The sequence below is a fragment of the Macaca fascicularis genome, chromosome 20 (assembly GCF_037993035.2).
Source record: "Macaca fascicularis isolate 582-1 chromosome 20, T2T-MFA8v1.1".
Lineage (NCBI taxonomy): Eukaryota > Metazoa > Chordata > Mammalia > Primates > Cercopithecidae > Macaca > Macaca fascicularis.
In genome coordinates, this window is record NC_088394.1 from 79667176 (window position 1) to 79692161 (window position 24986).

The 24986-nt window shown below is 44.2% G+C and overlaps 2 protein-coding genes across 4 annotated transcripts in view; both read left to right on the plus strand.

Moving 5' to 3' along the window:
* Positions 1–7480, plus strand: part of CDH13 (cadherin 13) — a 1164779-nt gene extending 1157299 nt beyond the window's left edge. For all 3 annotated transcript variants that reach the window (XM_005592649.4, XM_005592650.4, XM_045381798.2), the window contains one exon: positions 5905–7480. In XM_005592649.4, the coding sequence (XP_005592706.3) occupies positions 5905–5912 (8 nt within the window). In that variant the 3' untranslated portion in view covers positions 5913–7480. The remainder of the gene's footprint in view (positions 1–5904) is intronic.
* An 11338-nt stretch (positions 7481–18818) lies between these two features.
* On the plus strand, positions 18819–23835 carry HSBP1 (heat shock factor binding protein 1). Its single transcript, XM_005592652.5, has 4 exons — positions 18819–18944; positions 19503–19569; positions 20138–20258; positions 22233–23835. Exons 1-3 carry the CDS (start codon positions 18900–18902, stop codon positions 20254–20256), a joined length of 231 nt encoding a protein of 76 aa, XP_005592709.1. The 5' UTR covers positions 18819–18899; the 3' UTR covers positions 20257–20258; positions 22233–23835.
* The last annotated feature ends 1151 nt before the right edge of the window (positions 23836–24986 follow it).

Genomic DNA, 24986 nt, shown 5'->3' on the forward strand with positions numbered 1-24986 from the left:
CCTAGTCCAAGACATTCTTCCTAACCAAAAAGGGATGGACATAAGAAGACATGAGAGAATCTGGGTCAGAGGTAGCAGGAACAGGTAACCACGAGTGCCCAACCACTCAAATGCTTAAGAGCAGACATCAAAGTGGCCGACCCCACGTGTGTTACCATTTATATGACATTGACAACAGGCTGCACAGAAATGAAATGAGCCTAAACCGTTAAGCAAGGGTTGGAGACGGGGGAGGGTGATTTCAAAAAACACTGAAATTAGCAGCGTTCTTTTTTTTTTTTTTTTTTTTGAGATGGAATCTCGCTCTGTCACCCAGGTTGGAGTGCAGTGGTGTGATCTCAGCTCACTGCAACCACTGCCTCCCAGGTTCACCTCCCAGGTGACTCTCCTGCCTCAGCCTCCTAAGTATCTGGGATTACAGGCACCTGCCACCACGCCTGGCTAATTTTTTTGTATTTTTAGTAGAGACAGAGTTTCACCATGTTAGCCAGGCTGGTCTGAAACTCCTGACCTCAAGTGATCCACCCGCCTCGGCCTCCCAAAGTGCTGAGATTACAGGCATGAGCCACCATGCCTGGCCTGAAGTTAGCTTTTAAAGTACATAGCTTCCTAACTCAGCCACAGTCCTTACAGTAATTTTGGGAGCCAGGAAGTCAGCTGGTAGAATCTCTTTGATGTTTCTTTAAAGCAGGGTCAGCCAAGTCTAAGACACAGACTAAATCTGGTACACTGCCCATTTTTGTAAATAAAGTTTTATTGAAACACAGCCGTGCCTATCATTTCCATATCACCCGTGGCTGTTCTCTGCTGCAGTGGCAGAGCTAGGTAGCTGCCACAGAGTCCACCTGGCCCAGTAAGCTGAAAATATTAACTCTCTGGCCCTTCCCAATTTAAAGCATCGTTCATAAAACTGCATGTGATGTAGGAGAAGATAATCACGTCACACTCATGGCAAGAAAAAATACTCAGATCCAAGTAGACGAGCAGCAACCAAACACGCTGATGTTTGGGGACTTTTTTCTGTATTTTCTTCGGTGATTATCCCATTTTCTAGATGAGAAAACTGATGTTCAGACAGGTCCCCAGGCGAGTAATCAGTGAGGCCAGCATTCACCATTGACTGCGTCCCTTACGGAAAAGGATAATAGTAGTATTTCAATTTAGTATGATCTGACCCTGTAGGTGGCTTTACTGCAACTGAGAATTGAACTGAAGGATCGGCATTTCCTTCTTTGACATCTGAAGATAAAGGAAATAAAACTAATGATATTGAAAGTAATAAAGAATGAAAATGAAATGATTTTTACCATCAGTTGTTGTATAAAGTGCGTGTCAGTGGCATGAAGCGGATGTGTAATTCTTCTCCTAGCTCCGTCCCAGTGAAGGAAGCTGGCATTGCCATTCAGCTGTTTCTGTGGTTTTTCTAGCACGGCTTTGCATGGTATGGCAAGTCTCAAAAAAAAGAACTTGTCCGGAAACCATTTCTGACCATTGCTTTAGACTTAATTGACCAGTATTAGCAAGACTGTAAAAGGACAGATCAGGTGAACGATCTTAAATACCAAAATTAAATGTCTCTATATGGGGGGTAGGAGGTAGACAAACTCAGACACAATAAAGAAGCTTAAAGAGGTGAGTGGGCCAGGCACAGTGGCTCATGCCTATAATCCCAGCATTTTGAGAGACTGTGGCGGGAGGCTTGGTTGAGACTAAGAGTTTGAGACCAGCCTGGGCAACATAGTGAGACCCCCCATCTCTGGAAAAAAAAAAAAAAAAAAGCAAGAAAAAAGAAAGTCCTGCCCCATATCAGCTAAAAATTAACAGTAAATAAAATGTGGACCAGGCATGGTGACTCACAGCTGTAATCCCAACAGTTTGGGAAGCCTAGTAGAGCTGATCACCTGAGGTCAGGAGTTCGAGACCAGCCTGGCCAACATGGTGAAACCCATCTCTACTAAAACTATAAAAATTAGCTGGGCGTGGTGGCACACATCTGTAATCCCAGCTACTCGGGAGGCTGAGGCAGGAGAATCGAGTAAGCTTGGGAGGCAGAGGTTGCAGTGAGCTGAGATCATGCCACTGTACTTCAGCCTATAGGACAGAGCAAGACTCCATCTCAAAAAAATAAAAATAAAATGTGCATGCCTGGCTGGGCGGGGTGGCTCACACCTGTAATCCCAGCACTTTGGGAGGCCGAGGTGGGTGGATCACAAGGTCAGGCGTTCAAGATCAGCCTGACCAACATGGTGAAACCCCGTCTCTACTAAAAATATAAAAATTAGCTGGGCGTTGTGGCACACGCCTGTAATCCCAGCTACTCAGGAGGCTGAGGCAGGAGAATCGCTTGAAGCCAGGAACCGAAGGTTGCAGCGAGCCAAGATTGTGCCACTGCACTCCAGCCGGGGAGGCAGAGCAAGACTCTGTCTCAAAAAAAAAAAGCCAAGATGAGCAAAAGATAGCCACTAAACTCTTCTTAAATTTTATTTTTTAATGTATTGTTTGCATGCAACAAAATACATCCATTGCAAGTGTACAGTTTGATGCATTGTGGTAAGTGTACAGAATTTTATACCACACCCTAGTCAAAATACAGTTTCCTTTGCTATTGATCCCTTTCCCCAATCCAGGCTCTCATTGATCTGCTTTCTCTAATAATGGTTTTGTCTTTTCTAGAATTTCCTAAAATGTATCAGTATTTTGTTCCTTTCTATTGTGAAACCTATTATGGGCAGACACAGGGCCTGAAAAGGCATTAAACCCAGGCAGAGTGGGCTGTCCTCGGCCTGCAGATAGCCGCAGTCATGCTTGCAGAGGAGCTGTGGTCCCTTTAAGTGACATGACAATATGGACAATGGCAGTTGACCCTTGGGGGCTTTTCCTGCACCTTGCACATACAAGCTAAGGGCTTTACCTAAATTACATAAATTTCCTCAAGTAACTATCTCAGTAGCCCTGGGAGGAATCACTTATGTTATCATCTAAATTGACTTAAAACAGGAATTTGAGACTCTAATTTGAAAACAAGAGATTGGAGCCTATTTAGTAGATTTTATGCAGCCAAAGCTGTTTCTGTTTCATTTTGTTTTGTTTTGTTTTGTTTTTCTATTTTTAACTAATTTGCCTCCCAGGAGACAGTTGAAATGTCTAGAGACATTTTCATTATTATGCCTGGCGGGACGCCACTAGTGGCGTCTAGTGGGTGGAGGTTAAGGGTGCTGCTAAGCGTCCTCCCATACACAAGACAGCGCCCTCCACAAAGAATTATCCAACCCCAAATGTCAGTAGCGCTGAGGCTGAGAAACCCCACTCTGCTCTCTAACCAAAATTAGACACAGAAAGTAGAGACATTCTACCACCTGACAACATAAATGGCTTTTGCCCATTTAAAAACATAAAGAGGAGTAAGTATCCAACCTAAAACAACATCTCAAAGAACATTCTTCCTAATAGGCTTTTGCAAAAATAGTTCATATTTTACAACTGTCTTGCAGCGTGGGTGCAAATGAGACCTAATCATTGTAAACATGAAAAGAGTGCCTCAAAACGTCTGAAGTTCTGAGCCTTTTGGATGGAGGCAGGACTGGGGTATCAGTAGGAGTGAGAACCATGGTCAGATAAATGAGTACACAGCACTTGTAGACTGATTAAGTCCCTTTTTATTTTTTTTCCTTCTTTTGATGGAGCAAGACTGTAACAGAAGCCTGAGAGTGAGGAAGACCTTTGGCAACTGTTACTGTAGACACAATAGTTTACTCAATTTCATGAACTCTTAGTCCTGGGCTGGAATTCACACCTCTGCTGGAATTGCACAGACAAAACGTGCTTGGAAGGAGTAAGGTGGCAAAAACAGAAAAATGCAGGCGAAAACATGCCTCATTTTGAAACTGGATCTGGGCATCCTAGAGCCAGAGCCTCTCCCAGCCGACGTTGCTGAGTTGAGCACAGTGACAGCGTCCACGCTGGAGCCCACCCCCAAGCTGGCCGTACGGAGGAGCCACGAGCAGGCACTGGGAAGACAGGCTCGTGAATGCACACTATGCTGATGTCTCCTTCTGTGAAGTTTTCTACATGAATGACATGTTCTCAAAGTCTGCAACACAGTCTGCCATGAGATGCCTTTTTCCCTCTGGGAACACAATGCTACTTTCGTGGTTGGCTGAGTAATAGCCCCAAATATGTGTTCCTTATCCTAATCCCTGGAACCTGTGAACATGTTACCTTAGATGGCAAAGGAGACTTCGGGTGGGTGCCTATAATCCCAGATACTCAGGAGGCTGAGGCACGAGAATCGCTCAACCTGGGAGGCGGAGGTTGCAGTGAGCCAAGATCGTGCCAGTGCACTCCGGCGTGAGCAACAAAGTGAAACTCTGTCTCCAGAAAAAAGAGACTTCTCAGATGTGACTAGGTGAAGGATTTTGAGATGTGGAGATTATCCTGAATTAGCCAGGTGAGCCTGATATAATCACAGAGTCCTAAGAGGGACAGAGGAAGAGTCACTTAGAAACAGACCATGCGATGACGAAAACAGAGGGAGGCCAGAGGTGAAATGAGAAGATGCTGCAGTGCTGCCTCTGAAGATGAAGAAAGGGGCCATAAGCCAAGGGCTGCAGGCAGCCCTTAGAGGCCAGGAAAGGCAAGGGAACAGATGCTTTCCTAGAGCCTCCAGAAGGAGCACAGCCTGGCCAACACTGATTTTAGCCCCGTAAGACTCATCTCAGTCTTCTGACCTCCAGAACTGTAAGAGAAGAGATTTGTGTTGTTTGAAGTTTATAGCCATTTGTTACAGCAGCAACAGGAAATTAATATACCATGTTTGGGCCAGGTGCAGTGGCTCACAGGTGAGCCTGTAACCCCAGCACTTTGGGAGGCCAAGATGGGAGGATCACTTGAGGCCAGGAATTCAAGACCAGCCTGGGCAACATGGCAAAACCCCATCTCTACAAAAAATATAAAAATTGGCCAGGCATGGCGGTGCATGCCTGTAGTCCCAGCTATTCTGGAAACTAAGGTGGGAGGATTGCTTGAGCCCAGGAGGCAGGGGTTGTAGTGAGCCAAGACTGTACCACTGAACTCCAGCCTGGGCAACAGAATGAGACCCTGTCTCAAAATAAAATAAAAACATACCATGTTTGAAGAACCACCAATAGGTGTCTTGCTTTGTGACTTGTGATCCTTAAGAGTGTGTGTGTGTATATATATATGTATATAGTCACAGGAAGTCAATACATATATGGGATAATCACCAATCTCTAAAATACATAGTCAGTGTGCTCATAAAATAGCCAAGCTCTGGCTGGGTGCAGTGGCTCACACCTGTAATCCCAGCACTTTGGGAGGCCGAGGCAGGTGGATCACGAGGTCAGGAGATCGAGACCATCCTGGCTAACACAGTGAAACCCCATCTCTACTAAAAATACAAAAAAGTAGCAGGGCGTGGTGGCAGGCACCTGTAGTCCCAGCTACTAGGGAGGCTGAGGAAGGAGAATGGCATGAACCCAGGAGGCCGAGCTTGCAGTGAGCCGAGATTGCGCCACTGCACTCCAGCCTGGGCAACACAGCGAGACTCCATCTCAAAAAAAAAGAAAAAAAAATAGCAGTCTCTGCGCTAACAGACAAAGACATAAGGCTCATTGGTAATAGTGGTAATAGCAGCTCTCGGTCTGAGCAATGTCTGGCATCTGAAGTCACCATTAGCATTTTCAGAGAAGTCCAGCTTTTTACAGTATAACTATTTATTCTGTCTTCCAATGTGATCCATAAGGAAAAAAAAAAAATCTCCCGAAGTCGTGTGATGTTTAAAAATGTGTTTATTATAGCTTGCCTGTCATTTATCTGGTTTTTAGCTAAAATGTTTTGAATTGACTGGTGATATTCCCGACTTAACTCTGAACCCTCTCTATTCAGGTCTGTGAGAACTCCTGACGTCTGAAGCTTGACTCCCAAGTTTCCATAGCAACAGGAAAAAGAAAAAAAAAATCTATCCAAATCTGAAGATTGCGGTTTACAGCTATCGAACTTCACAACTAGGCCTCAATTGTTCCGGGTTTTTGTTTTCTTTGCAATTTCACTTAGTCTGTACTTCATCATTTTGACAGCATCTTCCTCCCTCCTTTAATTAATGGAATCCTCTGAATTTTCCCTGAATGTTTAAAGATCATGACATATGACTTGATCTTCTGGGAGCAGGAACAATGACTACTTTTTCTGGTGTGTTAACATGTCGCTAGCCAGGGTTCCAGGCACCCAGCTTTGTCTGTGGGTTAGTATTGGTGTATGTATGAGTATCTGTATGTGTATATACACGGTATTTATAGAGAGAGACTATCCCGGAGAAGCCTCGTTTTGATGCCATTCTTCCTTGCAAGGTTAAGCAAGGTGGGTGAAAACTAAGACAACTGAACCCTCCAGGGCCTCCCGCTTCAAGGTCAGCATGAGGACAGACCACAGAGCTGTCACTTTTGCTCTGAAGCTGCTTCTCCACTGTCCCGTTCAGTCTGAATGCTGCCACGACCAGCCAGGCAGGTCCACAGAGAGGGAGAGCAGAGAAAGAAGTCCTTTCTCTTTACTGAGTTCGAGGACTGCAACCGATTTTCACTGCCATCTGATGCCGTGATCCTGAGCCAGGGTGGTGAGGAGCAGGGCGGGCAATTTCACCACCACATGCCAAGAAAAGGGCTGACATTTTCTTTCATGGGCACCAACCTGCATTTGTCTGTGTCCCAAATCCACAGTCGCACTGATTCTTATGGGGACACAGATCATGGTAAAGAATCTCTCCCTCCTCAGTAAATGTGTAACTGCAACTGTCATCATGGAGGTCACACCTGCATACAAAGAGGTCTACAGGTACCATCTTGTATACACATATATACCCACATGTACAGACATACATTTATGCACATTCACTCCGTTTGTTTCATATATACAGGCATAAAATAGAGTAAATACAGGTAGTTTTAAAAGTACCCTTTTGTGTGAATTGACTACCGTTGTTTGCAAACCTGAAAATAAAAGACGTTCATTATGTACGAAAAGTAACTGATTTGTATTCTGTGAGCATGTAAAAGCAGAAAGTTAGTGCTTGTTCTAAGATTCCCTTCTTGTTGATAAACCGTAAATGAATCATCAAAGCTCACACCAAATTTTTCTATCAAAACTAGTGACAGCTTGTGGCTTTTGATTAGAGCTCGCCACGAACTAGGGTAAGGTAAGTGTCTTAGCATATTTTAATGCAGTTGCTTTACTAAAGGTTTTAACCGCACACGCACACACACACGCTTTCTTATGCAATCTATGTTTGCACTTGTGCTTTCAGTTAGCCTTCTGTAGGAAGTAGAAGTCATATGTTGTCTTTGTTGTAGTGAAATTATACAGATAGAGTTCCATATATTGTATTTGTTTCCATAGTAAATCCTTTTGGAACATATAGAATGCAGAGATTTTTTTTTCCATTAAAATAAATGGGTATTGGTGGTTAAAACTGCTGGACAGTAACTTTTCTCTGATTTCTATCTTGTGTCTAATGTCACTGATGCTGGCTGGGTCTTGTCTTAGCGCAAGTTCACTTTTTGACTGACCATTTGTGGTCTGTCATACATCTCTGGTAGGTGAGTGGGTCTATAAAGATACCAGTTGTCAGCATGGGCAATGGACTCATGTTGTCCACCTCATGATATGATCTGAGGGTATCATAATCAGCTATAAAGGTAATTGCATACTCAAAGATGAGACGGACCCTTCTCAATTTGATGACCACATTAAGCACAGTCACGGCCATCTGTCAACAGTCCGAAGACCTGGGGATTTTTCTCTGGAACAAATCCTGTTGCTGGATCAGGAGATGCCATACCTTGAACTTGATAGGGTCATTCTCCACGAGCACATGCCCCCGACTCAGGGACAGGGGAATCTAAGCCTGTGCATTCACACTTTACAACATTTCCTCTACTGGCTTATAGGGCACTATCACGTGCCTCCCTGGCGCACCTCGCTGCCCTCTTCCTGCAAGCCAGGGGGAGAACGTTCACCCTTGAACAAACCAAGAGCATCCTCAGCCAGTCAGGCAGCTGGTAGCCGGACACGTATGCTAACTGGCAATCAGGAAGTCGCCCTCCAACGTAAACTTCAGCCACCTGCAAGGAGATACACAGCAGCTGAGTGACCATTCACTGAAGGAAATAGATACGAGACGACTCCTTTTCTCTCAAGCCAGTAAGCTCTCCTGCACTTTGCAAACCGAACCAGAAGCTTAACTTAGCTGAAAATTCAGAAAGGAGTAAAGTGCACACTTCATTAATAAATAGAATATGCCTCAACTTTCCCTTATTTAAACATATTCTCTGTCCCCACAGTTCTAATCAGGACAGGGATACTTCCGTCATGTTGTTCTTTCTAATACTTTCCAGAAAAAAAAGAAAAAAGAAACCAATTCTTATAGGCCAAAGTGATAGCATTTCCTGAATCACAGGATGTTTTGTTAACCTACTGGAATATATTACATTGTTTACTGAAAACCATAGTAGAATCAAAATGTTATTTCATTATTACCTATGCATTTTATCTGAGTCCAACTTATTAAAAAATGAAGTCAAGTAAGAACCAGAAATTGCTTTTCCCAATTACTGAGCACAGGTTCTGAGGGTCTTATTTCCACTGAGCAAACAGTCACACCTTCACTTCTTTTTATTAATACTCAACCACCTTAGTTGATTAAAAATCACATTTTCTCCCTCATTTTACATACGATTAATTAATTATTTTGGATAATTTGTTTTAATAAGAATATGCACACATTTTCTAATTTCAATGAAAGTCACCTTCAATACTGCCAATTCTCTCCAAATGAGCATCATTTCAGGTAGATATACCTGCTATGCCTCTTGGCCGACACCAGCAAATCAAAGCATCATAACGAAATAAATCCAGCCAGCCAGATTTCATGGTAGGTATCAAATAAGACTTTAGCTCTTAAAGAACATCATTAGAAATTTTGATAGCTCATTCCAGAGTTTCACAGTGTCAATTTAAACAGTGTGATAAATGGAACAACCATCTACCATCACACTCATAGAGTAGCTCAAATGGCATTTTACCCAGAATAAATGCATTGGGTCTTAATCTTAAGATGTGACAACTAAAAAATTTTTAACAAGTCTGTGTTTGATCCTGGATTTGGTGCAGTTGCACCCAGGCACAAGCTCTCCAGATGATTCTGAGGAAAGGAGTCTACAATTTTCCTGGGGGGTGTATGAACATGGTACCAAAAAGGTGATTAATAATTATAATGGTTTATATTTATCAACTGCTTATTATGTGCCCATACTGTACAAAATCCTTATAGATAGTAACTCATTAATCCCTCCAGTAACATATGAGGCAAGTACTACTATCTTCTCCAACTCACAGATAAAGAAGGCTGAGGTTCAGAAAAAATTGAATGACTTGCCCAAGGTAAGTGGCCTCCAGAACCAAACCCCAGGCTGTCTGGCTCCAGGGTTCATGTTCGTCCCACGACATCACAATGCCACTCTCAACCCTGGAGCAGAACCAGACCATCTGCCTACTGCAGACCAGGAGACCCTAGTTTGAAGCCTCCGATAGCATAACTATGCAGCTAAACCAACTTACTGTTAAGCAACAGTACTTTTACTATGAGGTATCTTTTACTATTAAGTACCTTTTACTAACAGTATCTTCTATTACCTACTATTAAGTTCCTGCTATACTTCTTCATTCTGAAAGCTTTCTGTTTAAAAAAAAAAATGTTAACATCATTCTTAATTAATATTGAGACCTTAGAAATTTTTCCTGTACAAGATAACATAATTATTTGCCCCTTCCCTTCCATGGCTTATTAGCAGGTAGATGAGGGGCTTCTCCTAGATTAATTTAACATCTCAATTAATTAAAAGTAGCTGGGCATGGTGACTCATGCCTGTAATCTCAGCCCTTTGGGAGGCAGAGGCGAGTGGATCACTTGAGGTCAGGAATTTAAGACCAGCCTGGCCAACATGGTGAAACCCCATCTCTACTAAAAAATACAAAAATTAGCTGGGTGTGGTGGTGCACACCTGTAATCCCAGCTACTCAGGAAGCTGAGGCAGGAGAATCGCTTGAACCCAGGAGGCAGAGTTTGCAGTGAGCCATTGCACTCCAGCTGGGGCAACAGAGCAAGACTCCGTCTCAGAAAAAAAAAAAAAAAAAATTATGAACTCCAGGGTACCCATTCACTACCAAACCAACTGAGGCGAGGGAAAACTGAGGGAGAAAGTGGGGTGGGATCTTGAAGGGTTTACACTGTGCTTTGCTATAAATTATTCAAAGAGGCAAATTCTAAAGGATCTCTAAGTAGTTTCTGATTTTGTAAAGGTAGCCCATTAATCTGTTTACGTGTAGCTGCCTTAAACATGAGTCAACAGGGTAAATCACACCAACAGGAAACCCAAGCACCGAAAAAGCCACCTACATTTTCTGTTTACCAAATACTAAGAATAATAATCTAATAATCTGGCTACATCTTTCATAAAGACCTCCATCTTCTCTCCTTAACTGACTGTTGAGATTTGGTATTTTTCATAGTCTAATGATAAAATGCTTTCAAAATTGTACATCCAATGCAATTAACAATTCTTTTACTATATCCAGTGTGTTACCCTTACTATATTTCCTATTGCTAATAGATTAGCCCACTATTGAAAAAAATTCTGCAGTTGTGACTGTGTTCATATGAAAGCATGTACAAGATATAGAGAGACAGCAAAAAATAGTGGGAATGGATGTGTGTATGCGGGTTTCAGATAAGAACTTCAATTATATAATTTAAGAGTAAGTCTATAATTTAAGCAGAAATAATTTAGATACTCATCAAATTAAGTAAGCGGAAAAATTTCCTCTCTCTCATGCTACGTTGCTATCATCACATCTTTTGTTGGAGGGTTGCTAAGCTTGATAAGCCTTTGAACCATTTTATTTGACTTTCCACGTGCCAGCTGGTTGGTAGGGAGATGGTGAAATGCCTTGGGTGGTGTAGGATTAGGGAAGTTTTCATTCTGAAGCTATGAAGACTTGGAGAAAGGGGTTTATAGAAGCACTATGAAAATAAGCTGGAGCCTCTATTTTCTGCTACTTTTTAAAAAGCTTTTTCTTTAGAGAGTAATAAATCCATTATGTCTATCGTATACATGAATTCAGACTATTAGAGAGTTGAAAATGCAGGCTATATATATATATAAAATCTGTGTTGTCATGCACATGTCAACACTGTCCTGATGACAAAATTTTATTTATCCCCCCAGATAAAAATTTGAAGAAATTTTAAATGCTTTTTATTCATAAACACTTTTCAAAAGGGATAAAAGTTAATCATGTTAAAATATTCATTCTATGGCAGATGTCACTCCTTTGAGCCCTCCCTGCTGAATTGCTTACAGTTTCTGAGCTGTAAACTAACATTTGCTTTACTATGTAGTTACAAAGAAATGTGTAACTTGTTTGTGAAATATTCAAATAAAGCTTATCTGGGATTTTTAACTTGTGTGTTTAGTCTTAGACCATCTTTAGTACAGTCTAGTCTAAACACTGTGACAGAGCAAAGGGACCTTTTTGTCCAGTGGTGCGCAGTGTCGTGGGTGCAACTGGCTGGTGCCAGTGTTTTGGGTGGCAAAGGATTTACCAGCAGGGCATGGTGGCTCACGGCTGTAATCCCAGCACTTTGGGAGGCCAAGGCGGGCAAATCACCAGAGGTCAGGAGTTTGTGACCAGCCTGGCTAATGTGGTGAAACCCCGTCTCTACTACAAATACAAAACTTAACTGGGCATGGTGACACGTGCCTGTAATCCTAGCTACTTGGGAAGCTAAGGTGGGAGAATCACTTGAACCCGGGAGGTAGAGGTTGCAGTGAGCCAAGATCAGGCCCCTGCACGCCAGCCTGGGTAACAGAGTGAGACTCTGTCTCAAAAAAAAGAAAAGAAAAAAAAGAATTTACCAATTGAACAAGACAGTTGTAGGTAAAGAAAGGCCAATTACTCAATTACTCAAGGGAAAGTACATTGCAAGGAAGCAACGGGCAGCACAGCAGAGAAGGGGCTGTCTGGAAAGAGGCAGGGGCTGGAGGGAAGTTTTAGGTGATGCTGGAGGATGTTACACTCGGAGCGAGGTAGTTGTGCCAGCGTCTTGTTTGTGATTAGCTGTCTCTTGGAACAGTTGTTCTCCCCTACTTGGGACCCCCTTCTTCACTGTTGCTTACTTATCAGGACTCCACACCATGTTAGTCTATGATGTTTAAAAACCAAGACTAAAACCAAGTGATTCCTGCTTAATAATTGGCTCTCTTCTGCTTCTTTCATAAAAGTCAATCATTCTGATTTGGAAAAACAGATATATAGATGATAGAGAGAGAGAGAGAGAGTGAGATAGACAGGTAGATCAGACAGATAGACAGCAAGAAAGTTACTTAGTGAGATCATTTTAAAAAAAAAGAAGGGGGCCAGATGTGGTGGCTCACACCTGTAATTCCAGCAATTTGGGAGGCAGAGGTGGGCCGATCACCTGAGGTCAGGACTTCAAGACCAGCCTGGCCAACACAGTGAAACCTCATCTCTACCAAAAATATAAAAGTTAGCCAGGTGTAGTGGTGGGCACCTGTAATCCCAGCTACTCAGGAGGCTGAGGCAGGAGAATCACTTGAACCCAGCAGCTGGAGGTTGCAGTGAGCAGTGAGCCAAGATAGTGCCACTGCATTCCAGCCTGGGCAACAGAACAGAGCAAGGCTCTATCTAAAAAAAAAAAAAAAAAAAAAAAAAAGAGAGAGAGGGAAGGGTGTGTTCATAAGTGCTTCCTATAGGCCGGATACTGTATTTATCTATATAGACGTGTATATACACATTACCTTGTAGTTATATGTGTAATTTATGTGTAATACATAATTATATATCATATACATAATTTATGTAATTCATGGGATATTGAAATAGACATTAACTCCATTCTATAGCTGAAGAAACTGAGGTTCACACAGTTAAAACCATCTCATGGTAGGTCTCACGACTACTGAGTGGTATGCATGGCTCCACCCTGGCACCTTTCCTGCTATACGCTAAGGCAGCACCACCACATTTATCACCAGGAACACACTGTGTCATCAGAAACAATGCATGAAAATGCTGTGGACTAAGCAAGTGGACAATGACGGGGGAGTAAAGCAGAGGAAACCTAAACTTACAAATCTGGTCTATAGGAAAACTTTCCTTCCCCCCAGGCAGTCTGTCTCCAGGAAACTGCTACTTTGGGTAAATAAATAGCAGACAGATGCCTTGGCAGCCAGTCACGGAGATGCTAATTTGGAAATTTGCCTCCAAAGAACATAAGACACAGAAACCAATGCTTCAGTCCAAAAGCAAGAGAATTTGAGATGTATCAGAACCACCATCGATCACACCATTCTTCCCCAGTAAAGCAATTTTCTGGGTTTTTTTGTTTTGTTTTGTTTTTGCAAACAAGGCCTCAAAGAGACCTCCTTGTGCTTTAGTAACGTGCTTGTGCTTTGGTAATGCAAGGCAAAATATCCACTCATTCCAGCCAGGGCACACCTTTGAGCGTGCAGCAACGCTGGCTTTTTACATGGGAATCCAAGCCAAGAGGACTGGTGCCAGGATGGTGATATTTCTAAATTACATCTGCCGTTCTGTGTCTGTAACGAAGCCCTACCTTTGCTTGGATGATGACTGTCCTGCCCCAGCCCCTCCTCGTACCAGCAGGACCGCATCCTCCTCCTGAGGCTTGCTAGCACCTGAAGGATTGTTCTGTGAAAACTAGGGACCCAGCACCTGCTGACATTCCTTAGCATCCTCTCTGACTTTATCCCCAGGGAGAAGCGAGTCGATGTTACCCTGATGCAGTCATAGTTCCTCTGCTTCCCCTTATCACATTATATGACCATGTTGTTTCAAAGCACACCCAATCCCTTTACCCTTCGGCTCCCTGCCGTCTTTCAAGGCAGGATTTTCTAAACTTTAATCCCAAGAGAATAGAATCACGATTTAGCCATCTCCCTGTCTCATCTCTGCACCTTCACTAACTCTGCCACACTGAAATGCCACCTGTACCATCAGCTACAACTCTAGTTTTAAACTATGTAATTTTACATTTATAATTTTGGCTTAAATTTATTTTAAAAGAAGCCGGTACATTGGCCGAGCATGGTAGCTCATACCTATCATGCCAGCATTTGGAGAGGCAAAGGCGACTAGGTAGATAGTTTGAGCCCAAGAGTTCAAGACCAGCCTAGACAACAGGGCAAAACTCCAGCTCTACAAAAAATACAAAGATTAGCCAGCTGTAATGGCGCATGCCCATCACAGGAGGATTGCTGGAGCCTGGGAGGTTGAGGTTACAGGGAGCCATGACTGCGCCACTGCATTCCAGCCTGGGTGACAGAGTGAGACCCTGTCTCAAAAAAGAAAAAAGAAAAGAAAAGAGAACTGTACATGCTAACATGAATGAAAAACCAGTATCACTTGGAATACACTAAAGCAGCAATCAAAATAAATACAATGAAAAAATAGGCATAATTACCTTTTAGCTAGATACTATGTCTACTTAAGGTCTGTGTATGAAACTCTCTGTATTAAAAGGAGAGATAAATAAGGAGTAGAGAGGTCTCAAAGACACAGTAACATCCACCTGGCTTATGTAGCACCTGTCCACACAGCACCTAGAATCATTTTAGTAGAAGCAAAACAAGCAAAGTTGCATGAACAGGAGGTAAGGAAGTGGTTCCAGTAACTAAGACGATAAGTCCTTCCTTTCTAGAAACTCGCCCATGAGCCGTAGCTCAACAAGAGCACACAGTCAGTGGAGGGTCACCTCGGTTGTTCTGGTTTCCATTTTCTATTTGTTTTTTGTGCGGCAGTGGTGGGGCGGGGCGGGGGGGTGTTGGTCACTGTTACGTGCTGAGAAGGAGGAATCATCAGAAAAAAGAAAACGACGGCAGGAAGCAAGTTTCTGGAGTTGAGGAAAGAGAATGGGATCAGGGCCCAGGTCTCCCTGCCTTAGACGAACGCAGAGCCCTGTGCGCGAGGAAGGACACTTCTTCCTGAGACAGAAAGCCAGTGACACCAGGGTTGGCCAGTGGCACCAGGGTTAATGCAGGAACTTTATGACTGCACGCAGGATGGGAGTTAAGGGGTTTTGATGGACAATCTCTATTTTCTCCACAAAATAGAATATAAGGTCATCCTCTGAGGGTGAAGGGGATAAAATCCTGGGGTTGGGGAGACCAGAAAGGTTTGAAATGGCTACTGAAGGACCGGGGCTAGGGCAGCCCAGGCCACTAGAAGGGAGGGGCACCCTTCACCCACCCTGCTGTGGCACCGCCCATCAGGTGAGGGGAGCTCAGCAGCAACATGAGGCAACCTGGGAGGAAAAGAAACCAGGGGAGCAGCTGCTGGGCCCCAGGGCTGGGCCTATAAAGCTGACGCAGGTGCAACTCGGCAAGGAACACGTTCCAGTTCCTCCAAGTCCTCACTAGGATCATTCCATCACTGCTCACACAAGGCAAACGCACAAAGCACCTCACTGCATGTGGCCACATGGACACACCAACACCTTCCATAGTTTTTTTGTTTTGTTTTTTTTTTTTTTCCTGAGACACAGTCTCAATCTGTTGCCCAAGCTGGAGTGCAGTAGCTCGATCTCAGCTCACTGCAACCTCTGCCTCCCTGGCCGGCCTCAGCCTCCTGAATAGCTGGGATTATAGGTGCACGCCACCTAGCCCAGCTAGTTTTTCTATTTTTAATAGAGATGGGGTTTCGCCATGTTGGCCAAGCTGGTCTTGAACTCCTGGTCTCAAGTGATCTGCCTTTCTCAGACTCCCAAAGTGCTGGGATTACAGGCATGAGCCACCATGCCCAGCCACCTTCCATAGTATAGATCCAAGAAAGGAGGCATGTCAAAAGAATGGCCCAGAGAACCAAAAAGGGATTATAAAAGTACCATAATAAGCACACGTAAAACAAAACTGTCTTGAATGGAAAAAGGCAGTTACAACATGCAATTAATCTAGGAAGAGCTTTAAAAAAATGCTAAGAGGAGATAAGACAACTGTGACACTTAAATAAAGGTTAAAAATGAGAGTTGTTTAAAACTGAAGTTTAAAGGTTAATTACCAGTGCCTTACACGTAATACATTAGTTTTGCTAATGGGACAATATTCAGTTAGGTTCGGTGTGTCAGCCCCATAAGGTGAGTATGTCAGCCATGAGTATAAATTAGTGAAGCTTCCATGAAAAGCAGCTCTTTAACTGACCTTGGTCTCCACACAGAGAAAGCATTCTGCCTACCTGTTTAAGTGCAAAAAATAAAGGAACAAATAATGCCTCCACTAAAAGAGTATCAAGTTTGTTTGTTGTTTATGTAAAGCAAATTTCCAATTGGGATTTGAAAAAAAAGAAAAAAAAAAAAAAAAACAAGTGTTTTATCAGAAAGAAAAGGAAAAACTCCAGATTCTAGTGCTAATTCATGTTCTTGAGTAACCCACAGCCATAAGACAGATCTGCCCAGAAATTCATGGTGCAGGCACTCACCTTTCTTTGCTGAGTGTGGGAGTCCCAGGGATTGGGATCTAAAGTCAGAAGCCTGAGGCCTTTCTTCACCTTGGCTACTCACTAGTTTTTAAGGAGTTCTGAAGTTTTGTGAAAAGTCTTTTATGATTAGTTTGGCGTGGTCGTGCACACCTGTAATCCCAGCTATTCGGGAGGCTGAGGCAGGAGAATCACTTGAACTGGAGAGGCAGAGGTTGCAGCGAGCCGACATCATGCCACTGCACTCCAGCCTAGGCAACAGAGCAAGCCTCCATCTCAAAAAATATATATATATTTTAAGAAAACTGAGATACTGGCATCTAGCAGGTAGAAGTCAGAGATGCTGCTCAACGTCCTACAATATACAGGGCACCCGGTCACCCCCTCCACCACCAACAATAAAGAATGACTTGACTCAAATGCCAGTATTGCAGCTCTTGAGAAACTCTGCTCTAAGCTCAAAAAAATCAGAGAATTCTAGAATGGTGAGAAAAAAGGAAGTCCTGCATCTCTTACTTCCTTAATTTGATGACCTTGTTCCAGTTTCTTAATGCCTCTGCGTCTGTTTTCTCAATAATGTAAAATTATGATAATTATATCACAGGGTCTTCTGAGGATTAAGTTAAAACACTGAGTATGTTTATTTCAAGTAGTCGGGTGAAGTACTAGCCAAACACCAGTTGACAACAGCCAAATACAAAAAAAGTTGTGCATCCTTACACAGAAAGGAAGATCTCTCTGTAGGGAAGGATGAGGTGTGTAGGGTGAGAGGCAAAGGTGTAAGTGAGGGGGAAGGGGTGGTGAAGGGAGTTGAGTCTTATGCCTCAAGGCCAACTGGATTCCAGGTTTGTTAGAGACACTGGTGGGTCTCGCAGAGGCGTTTGAACAAGAGCAACTCCATCTCGAATAGGAGCTGGGTAAACTGAGGCTGAGACCTACTGGGCTGCATTCCCAGACAGTTAAAAGGATTGTAAGTCACAGGATTGGGATAGGAGGTCAGCACAAGGTACAGGTCATAAAGACCTTGCTGATAAAACAGCTTGCAGTAAAGAAGCCGGCCAAAACCCACCAAAACCAGGATGGCAATGAGAATGAACCCTGTTTGTCCTCATTGCTACACTCCCATTAGCGCCATGACAGTATACAAATGCCATGGCAACATCAAGAAGTTACCCTATATGGTCTAAAAAGGGGAGGTATGAATCACCCACCCCTTGTTTAGCATACAATCAAGAAATAACCATAAAAATGAGCAACCAGCAGCCCTCGGGGCTCTGTCTATGGAGTAATCATTCTTTTATTCCTTCACTTTCTTAAACTTGCTTTCACTTTACAGACTCGCCCTGAATTCTTTCTTGCAGGAGATCCAAGAACCCCATCTCTTGGGGTCTGGATCAGGACCCTTTCCTGTAACAGGTCTAACCCCTTACAGACTCTCCCCACCTAAACTCAAACTGGAGCTGACCCTCACACACAGCAGTCCTTAAATGAGATGTGTGAAAGTTTCCAGAACTTTCACACATCTCCTTGCCAGGCCCGCAGTCAAGGACTCTCCTATCCCCTTGCCCTGAGACCCAATCCTAAAGACCATCTGTGGGGTTGGAACTAGAGGTTCCACCTCAGCAGTGCCCACCTCCTTCAACACCCAAACCCACAGTCTAACCCTGATGCCGGAAGCCTTCCCCACTCAACAGTAGGCATCGCGTGGAGTGCAAGAAGCCAGACATGATGGACAGCTTCCTGTCTGAATCCCCTCATATGAACCTGACGGGCACAATGAACCTGCAGGGTTAAACTCCGGACGCTGGCCACCCTCAGGGTGGAGATGACAGGACAGGACAGGACAGGACAGGGGCCATAGGGCTTCCGGGGGGCTCATGTTCCTTGACTTGGGGGCAGTTACAAGGGTATAGTGGGTCTTGTTGAAGGACAAAAGTTCAGTAAGTTCGTCCTGACAGGCCAAAGAAACCCAGAGCCGTCTTTCGACTGACTACAGCCTGGAATGGGGGCCAAGGCCACTCCCTGCCTCTATTGCTCCATTTCTGAGTTGGTCTCACTTCCCACTCCACCAACGGCACGCTGGGGAGGGGAGGGGCTATGCAAAAGAGGGCGGGGAGCGTGGGGTGGGGCCGCTCCTTGGAACGGAAGCGCTCGGCCTCGAGGCCCTTCCGGTGCGGGAGAAACTACTACTCCCATAATGCCCCGCGGTCCCGCGAGCAGCCAGTCTCGTCGCGAGAAGCAGCGGGCGGGGGCGTCTGAGCCGACAAACGGAAGTGTAGGTTACGGTCTGAGACATAACCGCCAAGCTGGGCGTCGGGGAGATGGCCGAGACTGACCCCAAGACCGTGCAGGACCTCACCTCGGTGGTAAGGGATGGCTGTGAGGGCCCGAGGCCGCGGCATTCTCGGGCGGCGCCGGGCCAGGCCCTGCTGGACAGAGGCGCGCCCACCGCGATCGCGCGTGGCGTCTGCCGAGGCCCCGTTTCTGGAAGCGTCTCTGGCCGAGGCTCCCGGCCACCTTGACCCCCTGGGCGCTCGGTGCGGACCCGTCTCCCCGCGGGCGCTCCCAAGCCCGACCCCCTCCGGTAGCCCCATTCACCTGTGGCGAACGCCCCCCGGGCCCCTCCTGCCTCCCTCTGACACCCTCCCCGCCCTTCGACTCCTTACACACCCCCGGGTGCCCCAACCCGGCAGAAACAGCCTAAAGACCCTGAACTTTGAGTCGCAGCGGCCTCCCCAGCCCACCAGTCTAATTAGACAGGTGGGAAAACGGAAGCCCCGAGAAGGAAGATCCTTGCTGAAGGCGGCACAGCTGCCCAGAGGCAGAAATGGGGCTGGAACCCGAGACCGGAGCTCACGTCCTGATCCCAGGAAGGTGTCTCAGGATCAGTGTGGACCATGTTTGTTTGTTTCGGTTTTTCTTAGGTGCAGACACTCCTGCAGCAGATGCAAGATAAATTTCAGACCATGTCTGACCAGATCATTGGGAGAAATATCCTTTTTATCTGTAGTGGGCCTCCTGTGGGCCTTTGGAGTCTCTTTGCCGGGCAGCGGTGGGGATAAATGAGTAGTTTTCAGGCCAGCTTCAGCCAGTCACTTACAGAATTTGAGCTTGGATTGTACTGTGTTTCCAAGAAGGACTGCGCCGAGAGCTCGGGGTACAGCTGAGCTAGACAGATCCCTGGCTCAAGGAGCGTACATCTACCAATCCTAATAGCTGGTGTGGTTGACCATGGACTGTGAACTAAGCGTTTTTGTGTGTGTCTTTCTTTTGATACTCAGCATGACCTTATGAGTGGGTTGTAGTGTTACCATCTTTAGCAAATGCATAAATTGAGGTTTAGGGGTTCCATCACTAGTAAGGGTCAGGGCCGGAAACCGATGCTGGGTAGCCATGCCCCAGAGGCCTATACTCTTACCCACCAGCCTGTAACAGTGTCTAAAGGAAATTGGAAGACCTGTTTCCCTAAAATCGTTGTGTTTAAGGCCGTAGTCTACAGGGACGGAAGGAAAGGGCTCAATGAGGAGATGTTGGCACGCGTTGTCTTTAACTTCACCACTTGATGATATGAGTAGTCGCATTGATGATCTGGAGAAGAACATCGCAGACCTCATGACACAGGCTGGGGTGGAAGAACTGGAAGGTGAAAACAAGATACCTGCCACACAAAAGAGTTGAAGGTGAGGAAGGGGGCAATTTTTTTTGTTGTTTCTTTTTTTCTTTTCTTTTTGTTTTTTTTTTTTTTTAACACGGAGTTTTGCTCTTGTTGCCCAGGCTGGAGTGCAATGGCACAATCTCGGCTCACCACAACCTTTGTCTCCTGGGTTCAAGGGATTCTCCTGCCTCAGCCTCCCGAGTAGCTGGGATTACAGGCTTGCGCCACGACGCCCAGCTAATTTTGTATTCTTAGTAGAGATGGGGTTTCTCCATGTTGGTCAGGCTGGTCTCGAATTCTGACCTCAAGTGATCCGCCCACCTCAGCCTCTGGAAGTACTGGGATTACAGGTGTGAGCCACCGTGCCCGGCCTTTTTTTTTTCCCTTAAAAGAATAGAACCTGTAAGTATAATTTTGATGTAGTCAGACATTCTGTAGATCAGTTCCCAGCCATGATCCCAGCAAACATCCCTGTATTCTTTACCCGCTGTGGACTTCATGTTTTGGAATTTTTCATGCCAAACTCATTCTTTACACTGAATTTATTTTCCCAGTTTTTATTAATTAGACTTCTGTCACTGTTAGTTAAGACAACTGGCTAACATTAGATAACCACTGAGTTTTTATCATTCCAGCTAATAAAGGGGTTTTTGTTGGCCTATAAAGCCTGTCACTGGAAGATTTTCCATTGCTTTTCTTGGGAGGCGGGGGGCGGTGGAGGGGATCGCTGATAAGTCGCCCACATTACCACCTTCTTAAATGGCTTAAATTCTGGAGACTTGCTTGGTAACTTGACATAGGTAAACTAGATTGTGGCCACATTAAGCTTTTACTCTGGAGTTCATTTAAATTTCCACTGAATAGTTTCAGATGTCAGAGGAAAGCCCATTAAAACTACCCAATAGCAAGATAGGTGCACTGAGTGCACAGTCCTTTTCCTCTGTATATGTGAAAAATAAGTTTTAAACTCCCTTTTCTCATGTTTCATGTATAACGTTTTAATTCTCTATAAAAATGAATGTTACCCAGGGAGGCAGAGGTTGCAGTTGAGATCGCGCCACTGCACTCCAGCCTGGGCGACAGAGTGAGACTCGTCTCAAAAAAAAAAACGGTTGCTGGCACGTGGTGGCTCATGCCTGTAATTCCAGCACTTTGGGAGGCAAAGGCGCGCAGATCACTTGATGTGAGGAGCTCGAGACCAGCCTGGCCAACATGGTGAAACCCTGTCTCTACAAAAATGGGCGTGGTGGTGCACGCCTGTAATCCCAGCTACTCGGCAGGCTGAGACAGGAGAATCCTTTGAACTCAGGAGGCAGAGTTTGCAGTGAGCCATGATCATGCTACTGCACTCCAGCCTGGGTGATAGAGCAAGACTCTGTCTCAAAAAAAAAATGAAAAAATAAAATCCTGAGTATTTTTAGATAGGTAGTGCACCAAGCAGAATATACAGTAAAAGATGCCTAGTTTCCTATTTTCTGGGCTTGCTCTGGACCACATTTTAAGTTACTGCGAAATACAGATTTGGGATGTTGAAGACACACTCTTAACTTTGCTTTTATCTTTACGATGGGTAGGGTTTATTCACTATGTGAGTACATCACATAACTGCTTTCTATGGGTGATGTCATCATTATTCTTATCCAGAGATAATTTGGAAAAATGTCCTACCAGTCTTCGATGCATCTGTGGGTCTCTTTTTATGTTATGTGGCAGCCAAAACTCCCATCAGCCGACTGAGAATCTTGCCACAAGAATTTCAGGATTGTAGACTGGCTAGTGATGGGGGTCATTCAAAGAAAAGAATGGGAGTAGGAAACTGACTCCAAAATTTTAAAAAATATTTCCAGTTAAATCTATTTTTGCTAAAATATTGTCCAAAGAAAATAAGTTTAACTCAATAGGAGAGTGTAAAGGGATTTTTAGTTGATAGTTCTGTATGTCATTTTTACTTGCACTCATACAATGAAAAACATGTTGATGATTTTTCCTTCTTCAACAGGTTGCTAATAATTTATACTGGAATCTGGAACACCATGTTTCCAAGCCAAGAGAAGATCGAATGGCTTTTTACAGCTAACTACTATGTGTAGACAGGTTTTATATTATAAAGTATGCATTCTTATCACATACTATATAGTTAGTTTGTAGAGTGATTTAACCCCCAGTTTCTTGAACATAGTATCTTCACATCTTGGACCTTGGTCAGTTGTGCTATTCATCATTAAACACTAAAACTTTGGCGGTTCCTGCATAACATTGTCAAATCTTTTAGTGTATTTCTGTGAAGTCATATTTTTTTTCTTGTCATTCCTTTTGTAGTAGTTGCTGTTTGGATAAAAGTTGCTGTGTGATTTTTTTATTACACAAGTAGTAAACCCTTCGATTATAGTCTTGGTGAAGTAAGATGTTTGTAGACTTTAGAGTTCTTTAATTCTCAGCACAAAGTAACACCAAATAGTGTGTTGGCAATACTTTTCGAATGGCTAAAAACACCTAAAAATTGTTTATTCAGAAATATCTGTCACTGCTCTGTTGCCAAAACTCAGAATAGAACTTAGACTTATGTCTGAGTCCCTGAGGTCACATGCTAAAGTCAATGAAAAGTAACCACTGCCACTTTCTTGTGTTAGAACTTTTACAGTACAGAAAATGACAATAGCCTTCTGTAATGAGGCATTTGTTAAGAGTTTTGCATGAGATTCTAATACTTCAGCAGGACCCTACATGGTTCATCTACAATGGTTACCATAAAAAATCTGGCAGGATTTTAAAATTCAGTCACTCCATCTTTTACCATAAAAAATCTGGCAGGATTTTAAAATTCAGTCACTCCATCTCTCCTTGGAGCTACTGACTGGAAAAGAAAGCGAAGGAAAAGAGACCATGTTAAGCCCATGCCAGCTGCTTGGCTAGAATGTGATCAATGGTGTGTGGTAGACTCGAGTTTTTAAGAAATACTGTTTTACTTCAACTGTTTCTTATCTAAATTCTTGCAGAGTGACAATATTATTGATTATAGAAGACAGGGACAATACCTTTTAACTCTTGCCACTCAAAAATGCAGTGCCAGGAGTGCTAAACCGAGAAGCCAATATTGATGACATGGAAGGTGATCCATGATTGTCACCACAAAGTGCTTTTACACAAAAACTTGAAAAATTGAAAAACATCATGTTTTTTAAGTTTCTCGTATCACCAGTCTTGGTGTTTATATTGCAAATCTATCATAGTAAGAAATAATTTGTCCTGTATACAAGTTACATGGGGAACATAAAGGAGTCAGATCCTTCTGTAATAAAATGAATTCACCACTCTGGTTACTCAGCTGCAGAACCTCCTTTGATCAGGCCAGTTGTGATGCAGGCTGGAGCCCCTGAATGCCCCGCACACACTGCAGGCATTGACCAGACCAGCTGAAACCTGCGTCCCTGCTGATGTTCTCAAGCCTCCTAAGTGGCAAATGGAAATGATATGGCCGGTTGCAGTTGTAGGAGAGTTGTGACTTAGGCAGGAGTCGACCTCCTCAAATAATGGAACGATTTCAAAGGCAGGCTGCCCTGACCAAAAATATCTGCCATGAATAAAGGTGCCTGAAATCCTGCTATGAAGCTTCCTTTGTGTCAAAAATCTATTTGGTTTTCAGATTGAAATGCAGAAATCACATTAGAGTATCAACTAAAACCTCTGGATGGATTAAGTACAAGTAGCCCAAGGCAAAGCAGGAGGGGCGTGTTGGGGGAGGTTGCCTGCTGGAAGGAGAAGCTGATGGGGGAGGTTGCCTGCTGGAAGGGGAAGCTGATGGGGGAGGTTGCCTGCTGGAAGGGGAAGCTGATGGGGGAGGTTGCCTGCTGGAAGGGGAAGCTGAGGAGCGGGAGGAGGGCTTGCGAGGACTCGCATTGCAGGCGAATTGTCTCAGGTACGTTCCCAGAGCACTTGCCCCTAGAGATGCTGCAGGAAAAAAGGGTTATGGTCACTTGGGTTTAGACGACATGCTGTGAACCTCATGAAGAAATTAGCGTATTAAAGGCTCGGAAAGTAGAGCAGAGAACTCATCTTTAAACCTGCTCGCCTGCTGGATTTCAAGTTCTGCTGTTGCCCAGGCTGTAGTGCAGTGGCATAATCATAGGTCACTCGGAACCTCAAGCTCCCAGGCTCAGGCAGTCCTCCTGCCTCAGCCTCCCAAGTAGCTAGTATTACAGGTTCATGCCACCACCCCTGGGTTTTGCTGTGTTGCCCAGGCTGGTCTAGAACTCCTAGGCTCAAGCAGTCCTGCCTCAGCCTCCCAAAGTGCTGGGATTACAGGCTTGAGCCACCATGCCTGGCCAAGGGTCTTTTTTATACTGTATGAAGTACTCTTTCTCCAACTCTTCTTGTTCATTTACCAGCCAGTGAAGATTCTCTTGAGGGCTGACAAATACAGATGAGTATGGGGGCCCTTGCACCAAGGAAAACAGCCTTACATTTAAGTGCCCTGTCTCCCAAACCCCAAGGCCCCACAGCTTCTTCGTTTGGCCCCTAGTTCATCCTGCTGTCCTTTGAGCCACAGGATTTTTAAATATTTTAATCTTATTTTCATAGCAATTTTTTGTTTCATTACCAGTAAAGTGCAGTCATTGTTTGACCCTGTCAGGACTAGCATACAATATTTCAGGTAACTAAGAGTTAATTTGCCCCAGTGAGTCCTTGGAATTTTAACCCCCACTTAGAGCACTGTTGCTATGGGAACAGAGTCCTCCAAACAATGAAAAGTGAA

Excerpts from the sequence above, each read along its gene's own strand:
- HSBP1 (XM_005592652.5), top strand. The coding sequence starts at position 18,900 with ATGGCCGAGACTGACCCCAAGACCGTGCAGGACCTCACCTCGGTG. Across the intron at positions 18,945-19,502 it reads TGCAGGACCTCACCTCGGTG|GTGCAGACACTCCTGCAGCA; the intron begins GTAAGGGATGGC and ends GGTTTTTCTTAG. Across the intron at positions 19,570-20,137 it reads TGACCAGATCATTGGGAGAA|TTGATGATATGAGTAGTCGC; the intron begins ATATCCTTTTTA and ends TAACTTCACCAC.